Below are 11921 nucleotides of genomic sequence, written 5' to 3' on the forward strand. Positions count from 1 at the left end.
CGTGTGTGTCCCCTGCTGTATTCTCCTAAAATCCACAATCAGCTCTTTGGTTTTACCAATGTTCAGGAGTAGGCTGTTATCCCGGCACCAGCATGCCAGTTCATCAACCTCCTCCTGATAGGCCTTCTCATCATTGTTAGAGATCAGCCCCACCACCACTGTGTCGTCCGCAAACTTCACTATGTTGTTGGAGCTGAACCTGGCCAGTGGCCACACAGTCATGTGTGTACAGTGAATACAGCAGGGGGCTCAGAACGCAGCCCTGGGGGGACCCGATACTCAGGGTGATTTTTTTGGAGGTATGACCCCCCACCCTGACCGTCACTTAGAAAGTCTAGGATCCAGGCGCTCATGGCGGAGCTCAGACCCAGATCAATCAGCTTGTCTGGTGGGGACTATGGTATTGAAAGCTGAACTATAGTCAATGAACAGCAATCTCACATATCCCCCCTTCTGACTGTCAAGGTGAGATAGTGTGTTGTGTAGTACTTGGGAGACCGCATCGTCAGTGGACCTGTTTGTCCTATATGCAAACTGCAATGGGTCCATGTTACTGGGGAGGGAGGCACAGATGTAATCCTTGACCAGCCTCTCAAAGCATTTCATGACCACAGAGGTGAGTGCCACCGGTCTGTAGTCATTTAGGCCTGCTGGAGAGGAGTTTTTTGGCACAGGGATTATAGTGGACATTTTGAAGCAGGCAGGGACCACGGACTCAGCCAGGGATAGATTGAATATGGATGTAAATACTGGGGCCAGCTGATTTGCACAGGTCTGCCAGAGCTTTGGCGGTATCTGCTTGAGGTGGGATGTATACTGCTGTGATGATTATGGCTGTGAAGCAGGAAGCAGGGGTCTAATGGTAAATACTATTTCCTGTTTCATGCCAAGGAAAAGATATAAGATAAGATAAGATAAGATATTCCTTTATTGATCCCCTTGGGGAAATTCAGGCATCATAGCAGCATGGGGGGGAGGGGTACAGGTAGTAAAACAACACAGTATACAGGTAGTAAAAGACAACACAGGCAGTGTAAACAATTTGATCAATATGGTCAATATAATTTACTATCGGACTAGCTGAGGAATATTCACATTATTCACAGTGTCACATAAGGTGCAGTATGCATGAGGTAGTGTTATAATTTACTATCTACTGAGTATACATTAATCAAAGTACCAGGGTAGTCTACTTTGTCCCCCTTGGGTTCCTATAAATCCCAGGTCAATGTCTGGTAGCAGTCGCTGTCGCTGCCCCCTGTTGTGGGGCCTGGAGGCTGCTAGTCGCTGCCCACTGTTGTGGAGCCTGATGGCCGCTGGTATGAAGGACTGTCCGAGGCGGTTAGTTGAGTGTCGGGGGAGGATGAGTCTGTGGCTGAACGAGCTTCTCATCTTGACTAGCTCGTCGTAGAGGGGGTGGTAGGGGTTCTCCATGATGGCATCCAGCTTCCTTATCATCCCCCTCTCTACCATCACCTCAAGTCTAGGTAGCTCGACTCCCACCACAGAGCTAGCCTTCCTCACCAGCTTGTTGAGCTTGTTGGTGTCCCTTGAGTTGATGTAGCCTCCCCAGCATGCCACAGCATAGAAGAGGATGCTGGCCACAACAGACTGGTAAAAAGACTGCAGCAGTTTGTTGCACACATTGAAGGACCTGAGTCTCCTCAGGAAGAACAGCCTGCTCTGTCCCTTCCTGTAGAGGGCCTCTGTGTTGTCCGACCAGTCCAGTTTATTGTTCAGGTGTACCCCAAGGAACTTGTATGAGTCCACCATCTCCACATCCACCCCTCGGATGGAGATGGGAATCGGGGGGGGGCTCTTCTTGCCCCTCCGGAAGTCCACCACCAGCTCCTTGGTCTTACTGGTGTTGAGTTGGAGGTGGTTGCTGTCGCTCCACCCCACGAAGCTCTCCACCAGGGCTCGGTACTCCTCCTCATCATCGTCGGTGATGTAGCTTACGATGGAGGAGTCGTCTGAGAACTTCTGCAGGTGGCACCCGCTGGAGTTGCGGCAGAAGTCTGAGGTGTAGAGGGTGAAGAGGAAGGGTGACAGCACAGTTCCCTGGGGGGCGCCGGTGTTGCTCACCAGTACGTCAGACTGACTGTCCTTTAGTCTGACGTACTGTGGCCTCTCAGTGAGGTAGTCCTTGATCCAGGCCACCAAGCCGTGCTCCAGCTGCATCGCAGAGAGCTTCTCCGCTAGCAGTGACGGCTGGATGGTGTTGAAGGCGCTGGAGAAATAAAAGAACATAATCCTCACTGAGCTGCGCGGCTTCTCCAGGTGCGTGTACGCTCTGTGGAGCATGTAGATGATGGCATCCTCCACCCCGATGTTTGCCTGGTATGCAAACTGCAGGGGGTCGAGGGAGTCACGCACCAGGGGCTTGAGGTGTTGCAGGACCAGTCTCTCAAACGTCTTCATGACGTGTGACGTCAGAGCGACTGGCCTGTAGTCGTTGGGGGTGCTGGGACGTCCCTTCTTGGGCACCGGGACAATGCAGGAGGTCTTCCAGAGCTGGGGCACCCTCTCCAGCCTCAGGGAGAGGTTGAAAAGATGCTGGAGCGGTGCTGCCAGCTGCTCTGCACATACCTTGAGCACCCTGGGATTGGTGTTGTCCGGTCCTCTGGCCTTGTTTACGTTAATTCTGGAGAGCTGCCTACTGACCTGACTGGTTGTGATCGTCAGGGTTGGGGGTGGTGGGCAGTCTGCTGGTGTTGGGGGTGGGGTGCCGTTGCTGATGGGTGTGGGTGGGTGGGGGGTGGGGGGGCTGCTTTGTAGGTGTGATCTGGTGCTGGTGTCGATGGGTGGGGGGAGGGGTGTGGGGAGGCCACTCTGGTCAAAGCGGTTGAAAAACGAGTTGAACTCGTTTGCACGCTCTGGAGGGCCCTCCACAGCTGTGCCCTGCTGTTTGAAACCAGTGATCTTCCTGACCCCCGCCCACACCTCCCTGGTGTTGTTGGCCTGTAGTCTGCCCTCCAGCCTGTCCTTGTAGCTGACCTTGGCTGCCCTTAGCTCTTTTTTGAGCTCCCTTTGGACAGCCCTGGCCTGCTCAGTGTCCCCTGCCATGAAGGCCCTCTTTTTCCTGTTTAGCAGGTGTTTAATGTCCTTGCTAATCCAGGGTTTATTGTTTGAGAAGCAGCGTACCTTCTTTGTGGGTACGATGCTCTCCTCACAGAACCTGATGTAGTCTGTGATGCAGTGGGATAGTCCATCAATGTCATCACCATGGGCCCTCTCAAACATATCCCAGTCTGTCGACCTGAAACACTCCTGTAGCTCCTCCTCGACGTCGTCAGACCACTGTGGGACAGACATGGTGGTCGGAGGCTGTCTCTTAATGAGAGGCGTGTATGTGGATACAAGCCTCACAAGGTTGTGGTCTGACTGGCCGAGGGGGGGCAGGGAAGTCGCACTGAAAGCCTCCTTCACGTTAGCATACAGGAGGTCCAGAGTTTTGTCTCCCCTGGTTTTGCAGGTGACATACTGGGTGAAGTTTGTCAGGGTCTTGTTCAGTCTGACATGGTTGAAGTCCCCATTGATAAAAATAAATGCATCCGGGTGTTTTGTCTGAAGCGCCGCGACGGTGGAGTGTATGACGTCACTCGCCTGCGCCGCCGCCGCGCTGGGTGGGATGTAAACAGTTAGAGCCAGGACGTGTGTTATTTCTCGCGGTAAATAGTATGGCCGCAGACTCAGTGCCAATAGTTCAATGTCGGGGGAACAGATACGTTCCTTAATGGTGATGTGCCCCGGGTGGCACCATTTGGAGTTAACAAAGACAACAAGCCCTCCGCCTCTCCGCTTGCCGCTCTGTTTACTCCGGTCGGCGCGCACCACCGTGAAGCCCTCCTGTTCGATTGCACTGTCCGGGATGTTCTCGTTCAGCCAGGATTCGGTGAAGCACAGTAGGCTTGCCTCCTTGTACTCACGCTGGTTGATCATCAGGGCTGAGAGCTCGTCGGTCTTGTTGGCCAGCGATCGCACGTTCCCCATGACGACAGCGGGCAGGTAAGGCTTGAATCTCCTGCTGTCCTTTATCCTGTCCTTCACGCTCGTGCCAGCTCGATTTCCCCGTCTGCGAATCCTTATTTCGGCTGGTAGATTCCTCGGTGGTTCTGCAACTCTGTTTCGAAAGCAGAGGAGAGCCTCCCTCGGGTAAACCAGCCCGCCGTTGTTGCTGTTGTTGTTGTTGTTGTCCTGCCGCGGGTAAACCAGCCCGCCGGTGTCCATTGTTCAGAGCTGTGCTCGACCGAACTTGCCTAACTCAGCTAACTTCACAGAAGTTGTTACAAATGCCTTAACTTGGTCTAAAGCAACGCACAGTCACTTATACACCTATTAAGTAAGTATAATCACAAAAAGAATAAGTAAGAAAGTAGTAAACGGGATAAGAAGTAAAGGGGGTGGGAGCTGCTATGAAAAGGCTGCCACTCTCCTCGGCGCCACTACTATAACAATTCATGTTTATCACGCCTTGTTTGGAGGTGCGCTGCTGTGTATGAATGTCCGTTCTATATGCCGCAAACTATCATTAATTTGATCTCAGATAGACCACCCCTTCTCAATCTAGCACCAATTCCACCTCACGCACTGAGAGAGAGGGGGGGTGTGTGTGTGTGTGTGTGTGATGTCTGTCAGGGGTGTAAAGGTACGCCTATCCGTACCGAACCAAACCGTTTCAGTGTGTACCGTACAGTACCGAATGGCTGTGTAGTGTACCGAACGAATACAGCTGTATGTTAACCACTAATGACCGCCCACCGGGGGCTGTTTTTTTCACAATCTAATATAATTATTATTATTATTATTTATTTTTTTACAAGTCGATTATTAATTTCAATATAGAATATTCGTTGACAGCCCTACAAGTACAATTAGTTACTGCACACTACATCACCCCTGAGTGGAACATGGAAAGCCAAACTTTCCCCCACTGTACCAAAAACCCGTACCGAACCGTGACTTCAAAACCGAGGTATGTACCGTACCGTGGTTTTTGTGTACCGTTACAACCCTACCTGTCATCATCACATCATATTATTGGCCTCTGGCTTAAGTCGGGCTACGGCCTAATAATTTCTTAACTTTTCAGGCTAGGGTAGGGCCGGGCCTGAATGCTACAAGCTTGGGCCGGGCTGGGGCCGAAATGTCAGCGCCTTGCAGACCATAGTGTGTGTGTGTGTGTGTGTGTGTGTGTGTGTGTGTGTGTGTGTGTGTGCGTGTGTGTGTGTGTGTGTGTGTGTGTGTGAGTGAGTGAGTGAGTACCTCATTAGTTCCTACTACTTAATCATTATTTTTTACCGCTAAAGTAAAATGTTACGGATATTTAAATTACAAATTACTCTCACCTTCTACATACTGGAGGACCACACAGAGAAGAACAGAAGCCGTCTCCCACATTGTGCCTCTGACTCGTCAGTCAAAGTGGCCCCTTTTCAACCTAGAAGAGAAAACGCAAACGGGTACAATGATACCAGGACAGTGCGACGGTGAAACCAGAATCCACGGTGTAACATGTCAGAAATCAAACCTAGGCGACTTCATGTTCTGCCGTGTTTTCCACACACAAGGGTGTTAGTCATATCTCTATTGTAAAGAATGGGCACGTCAATAATCTTTGTCCAATGATAAACATTTTTTTTTAATTATAATTCCCTGATTTACAGCTTTAAGAGAAAGTGGTGATGGCGCACATCCTGTCCCGCGGGGCACGCAGCCTCGCAGGAATATAACCTAACATATACATTCTTAAAATGGGTGTCATGCAGTCCGTTCTAATGCATTTTATTACACACTGTGAGCCTAATGGTCCTCCTTTCTCCACCGCTTAATGTGTCGTATTGGGATCATATCAAAGTTATCTTTCACATTCATAACATTCGCATGTGAGACGCATAACCCAATGCGAAACAATGGCTTTGGACTCATCATTATGCCACGCTGGGCAAAGATGACACAGCACTTCTCTGTGTGCCCATGCTAACTGAGGTCCTAATGACAGTAGCCTCTCTCCAGGCCATTAGCTACTGGGAAATTAAACAATATAAAATGGAGTAGACTAAACACACGCACAAAATGTGTGTTTATGCCGCCTAGGCTATATGTAAAATTAACCAGTCTCTAGGTGGCCCAGTGAGTGCATCAGAAGGTAGAGGCCTATAGAGCTCATCTGTCAGTGCTAGAACCTCAAGTTTCAGCACCACACTGGTGGACGGCGGACACCCAGAGGCCAACAACATGATCCACACGAAGCTGCACGATTCAAAACACAAATATGCCACGACACGAGGATGAATGTAGACAAACATCAAACACGATTTGTATTGTTATATAAATTGTACAACATAAAAGGCAATTTTATGAAAACATAAACTTGTAAGACAAGTGTCTTATCTTGCCATAGCCCAATACAAACAAGACAAATACCAGCGTATCCTTCGGTTCTTGCGCTGACAGAAGCTATAGGACAGCATATTATGTGAATTTGAAATGGATCTGATCATCCAGCCATTGAGATAACATCCATGTCGTAACTTATAGCCTATTTGCGCTGCTAAATATAGCTTACCTTTCACAGCTCTGTCTGTTACGCACGCTCTTGCGGTATTTCTCATTTAGCCACTGCTTTTTTAGAGATGCACATGTCTGAAGTGATGCCACAACAAGACGAAATAGGCTGCGTGTTGGACGGACGCAGATTCTTGCAATAGGCGCGGTATAAACAGAGCAATAGTATCCAGCTGCAGAGCCGCAGAGCGGCGCTCTCAGGTCCTCAGGAGACCACTGGAGAGCGCAGGCGTATAGAGACACAAGGCTCCGTGTCACTGACGAACGATGTAACACACTCTTTGTTTTAGTTCGGTATGTCTTACTGTACCTTTTCATGCTACGCGTAAGGAAAGCTATAGCTGTAATCAGGGGTGTAGCTGGAGATTCTGGGCCCCATGAAAGAATCTATTCGTGGGCCCCCAATCCATACGAGTGCGCGTTAGCTTAAAACATTTGGGGAAAGGGCAGTCGGGTGGCGTAGCGGAGATTGATTGATTGATTGAAAACTTTATTAACAGATTGCAGAATGGGTACAGTACAGTACAGCTCAATACATACAATTGAAGGGGATGCAGACCAGAGAAAGACTTTCGTCTTGTTTACATCAGGGTCCCCCATTTTCAATTCATCGTAACAGATTGCACTCGTCACCAATGCAAGAGGCTGCGGTCTCGACTCCCGGAGTCAGCATTGCCTGCGGCTTGGGCCGAACGTCATACTAACTCGCTTGGCTGAGTTAGCGGGAGGGAAGTCGTGGGTGGGAATCTGGCGTTGTGGACAGCGACGCCTACAGGTCAGGTCTGGGCGCCTGCTCAGCGAAAGGCAGGAAGTGCATGTTGAAGGCAGCGTGACCTCCCACACGTTACACTTCACCAATGAGAGTCCTCCCTGCCAGGTGAAAAGAGAGCCGCTGGCTGTCTTCGCATGTGTTTGAGGAAGCATGTGGTAGACTTCAGGGTTCCCTTGTACCGACCAGTAGGGGGAACATGCGCACAACAACCAGGTAGGGGAGGGGGGGAATTGGCAAAACGACAAATTGGGATGGGGAGAAAAGCATAGAAAATCAGGCGTAGAAAAAGAGGATTAAAAAAAAATAATAATACAGGCAATTATACTTTTGATTGGACTTTTGTTAACAAACACTTCTAGTTGGGAACGGGCGATGACAGCAGCATTCATTTTCCCACGCATGTTACCAGACGAGAGAGAGAGTGTGGCGAGTAAATACTCAAGTGTCCTGGTGAGTAATTTAACTATAGTGTAAAGCATTTATCATTATGGCATTGTCATGTCGCTAGGTTTAGGTGCACTATCAAGTTGTTTATACCATGTTTGGTCTTCCCCAGGGAACGACACTGTGAACAGCGATGAGGCGGGGCGTTGTGCTTGCGCCTGGCGATACCAAGGTATCGCTCGCTCCGTTTGTTTATGGTTACACGCACAGACTGTTGGGTATAAATAGTATAATACAGATGAACTGTCCTGATTTCCCTCAGGTTGGGGGAATAGTCGTACCGTTGCGGTTCGGGTGTGTGCTGGGTGTGGCGTTTACTACGGCGGGTGTTTCATTCAGTCATTCAAAGTGTAAGTCTAAGCTCTCTCTCGTTTGTGTCTATTGCCATGCATTCCATTGTATCGTTATGTGATTATGTGTGTGTTTTATATGATAAATGTGGTGAAGCTAAATGGTGATTATAAGTGTTCGCCTTTATAGTGTGCAACAAGCAGCATTTTGAGTATGTTTATATTATGAATATTATGCTTGGATATTCATTGTTCCATTTGCGTGTCATAACAGGTGGTGGTCAACAGGTGGTCACTGCTTTGGCCTATCTTGCTACGTTATATACACAATATGTACAACGACACAATGATTTACATTATTACAAATATGGTAACGTGGTTGTGGCTTTTACAAATAGTGGTTAGCTTTAGAGATGAATGGCTATGATCACGGAGCAATAGCGTTAGGTGAAACAGAGACTAGCTCCGCGGCGTAGATAAGGGGGGCGTAATAGCGTAGGTCAGTGGCCAATCAGAGCGCAAAACTCGAATGCGGAAGTACGAGTTGTTTGGGCTTCGAATAGACGCTCCCGGGAGAGGGAACCCAGAGCGTAACAAATACTGTGTGTTTCACTACAAACCTAGAGCCCATCCCTTTAACCTCTTAAAGTCATTTGCGGTCCGTCGTCATCATGTTATAAATCAATATCTCCAGACTGTTTGACAAAAGTATCGTTTTTATCAAACGTATTCAAGTATAAACATCATAACCATGTCACAACAGCATTTATAATGTATATTATCATCAATACGTTCGTTTAGAAATAGGTTAAAGTGTTATTAGATAGATTTTACTTTTCGATTTGGTCTGTTTATTTTATGAGAGGCGACCATTTAAAAAATGTTGAACCATGGGAATTGTAGTTTTTTTTTGCCATTTTGTAGAGGACAGCGCTAGCTGTCGATCTGCATTGGAATTTTTCAGAACGACACTTCCCAAAAGGCTCTATTAGCCCTTTCACACCGCCAGAGCTCCGGTTGAAGCTCCAGCTCCGTTCTGAACCCTCTGAACCTTGGTGCTCTGATTGATTGATTGATTGAAAACTTTATTAACAGATTGCAGAATGGGTACAGTACAGTACAGCTCAATACATACAATTGTTTTTTTGTGAACAAATTTTTTTATAATTTTTTTGACATGACAAAACTAGACACACAAGCATTAACAGTAAATATCCACAATAAATCACAGGACTATACATTCCAGTATTTGAATCAATATAAATGTAGTTTACGAGATATATACATAATACTTGCAATACAATACATACATATGCTCTTGCTCGCTCTTCTTCCCCCCCCCCCCTCAGGACCCCCCTTAGATAATCCATCCATTATTTCGTTTCTAACCAGGGATTACAATTCATATGCTAACCTTTATTCTCTCCACCACTTCTAACCAGATTGCAATGCTGGCTTCATTGACACCTAAAATTCTTGCTGTAGATATCTCTAGATAAATCACATCGAGATAGGTAAGAACTAGGGATGCTCGATATTGGCTTTTTTACCGATACCGATATACCGATATTGTCCAACTCTTAATTTCCGATACCGATATCAACCGATACCGATATATGCAGGGTTTCCCCCCCCCCCAAAAAAATGGAATAATTTCAGGTAATTAACATTACCATATCTCTTGTTGTGGAATTAACACAACATTATGCATACTTTTGACAATAAATAAAATCAGAATTTGTTCTTACTTGCTTGCTTGCCTGGGTAAATAAAGGTTATAGAAATGTTAAAAAAAAATTAAAAATAATAATAATAATAATCTTTTTGAAAACCGATACCGATATTTTCCGATATCACATTTTAATGCCGATACCGGCCGATAATATCGGTAGGCCGATAATATCGGACATCCCTAGTAAGAACCCATACCTTCCGGCACATTTTATCCGGTTGAATCCAGCGTGATGCTATCAGCTTTTTAGCAGCCGTAAGACCGGACAAAATTAGTCTCTTTAGCTGTATAGAGGCTGCTAACTGAGAAACATCATTCAACAACAATACAGAAGGCAGTACAGGTATGGTCAGAAATAAAAATTTTGATAATTGCGTGGTTACTTCTTCCCAGAATATCTTAACAGGGGGGCATTCCCAATACATATAAATGTACCGATATCACCTTAGACACAAGGAGCATAGAGAGTCTTGTTTAAGCCCCATTCGGTTCAATCTTATAGGAGTCAGGTAAGTCCTATGAATATAATTAAGATTCATCTGTTGATGATCCGGGTTGCGTGACGCTAGTCGAACGTTTGCCCAGACTTCTTGCCAATCAAAATCTACTTCCAAGTCTGGTATATCCCTCCTCCAGACTGAGTTTAGGGGAAGGATTCCATATGTTAACAATACATACAATTGTTAAGGGGAAGCAGACCAGAGAAAGACTTTCGTCTTGTTTACATCAGGGTCCCCCATTTTCAATTCATCATAACATATATGACATACATGACATACAGATAGACAGTACTGCTACATCTATACATTTATGACATACCAGATTTGCAGATACAGTACTGTTTGTGATACAAAAAGAGTCCAGAAAAGAGAGTATATACATTTGACGTAGAAACTGTACATTGGAGGAGGTTGGGTAGGTGGGGTGGGGGTGGGGGGGGGACTGTACATTGGAGGTGGTTGGGTGGGTGGGTGGGGGGGGGGGGGGGGGGGGGGGTTAGGTAGGAGGGGTGGGGGACACTGTACAACTGTACAAGCAAAACTGTACATTGGAATATTGACAAAACCATACTTGGTCATTTACTGTACATTGGAGGAGGTTGGGTTAGGACATTTACAGGGACCAGTTTCGAATTGCAGTCTCCCGTAGGTGTTCTTTGAGAGTGTTTTTGAAAGTGGGTAGTGATTCACATTCCTTTACAGCTTTGGGTAGGGCGTTCCACATTGATGTGGCATAATTGCAAAACGTGTTTAGTCCCTTGTTTGAGCCGAATCTGGGTTTAACATGATTTGTGGAGCTCCCTCTGGTGTTGTGATCGTGGTATTCACTGACCTTTGGGAAGTATTTTGACATGTACATGGGTACCTTGGTCGTGTAGTGTATCTTGTAGACCAGGCCCATTGCAAGTTGCTGTACTCTGTCGTCTACTCTAAGCCATCCTTGGTTGTCAAAGTGGGCAGGGGTGAGGTGGGTTCTAGGAGTAAGGTCAAGCAGTAGTCTGACCAGTTTGTTTTGAGATTTGTTTGTAATTTTGTTTTTAGCGCCTTTGAGGTGCTTTGGTATCATGAGGTGCAAGCATAGTCGTAGTACCCTTGAATGAGTGCTCCTGCCAGAGTCTTCAGGGTATTCTTGTTTACCAGTGAGGAGATCCGGTACAAGAATCGAGTTTGTTGGTTGACTTTTTTTATTACATTGGATGCCATTTTGTCACAGGAAAGATTTGCCTCTAGGATGGAACCCAGGTAGGTAATTTCTTCTTTCCTTGTGACAATATTGTCACCCACTGTAACTGAGAAGCCGTCGGTCTTGCTGAGTTTGTTATTTGAACCGAAGAGAATGGACTCTGTTTTGCCCATGTGTAATGATAGTTTGTTATCAGCGAGCCATATGCAGATTTTGCCTAGTTCCGAGCTGAGGGTTTTTTCAACCTGTAACTTGTTCTTGTCAGAGACCAGCAGGGCTGAGTCGTCCGCAAGCAGGAACAAGTTGCACTCACAAGCTGACGACATGTAATTTGCATAAATTAGGAACAGTAGCGGTCCTAGTATGCTTCCTTGTGGAACACCACAGCTCACTGTGAGGGGGGGGGGGGGGGATAGGGTACCGTTTACCTCCA

At 46.9% G+C, this 11921-nt stretch overlaps 1 protein-coding gene across 1 annotated transcript in view; it reads right to left on the reverse strand.

Annotated features, from left to right (window-relative positions):
• kiaa0319 (KIAA0319) overlaps positions 1–5400 on the reverse strand; it is a gene marked incomplete at both ends in the record, with an annotated part of 64634 nt that extends 59234 nt beyond the window's left edge. The window contains one exon of the mRNA XM_084336610.1: positions 5349–5400. Within this exon, the coding sequence (XP_084192736.1) occupies positions 5349–5400 (52 nt within the window). The remainder of the gene's footprint in view (positions 1–5348) is intronic.
• Between the last annotated feature and the right edge of the window lie 6521 nt (positions 5401–11921).

This window comes from Notolepis coatsorum (assembly GCF_963971535.1).
Source record: "Notolepis coatsorum genome assembly, chromosome: 19".
Classification (NCBI taxonomy): domain Eukaryota; kingdom Metazoa; phylum Chordata; class Actinopteri; order Aulopiformes; family Paralepididae; genus Notolepis; species Notolepis coatsorum.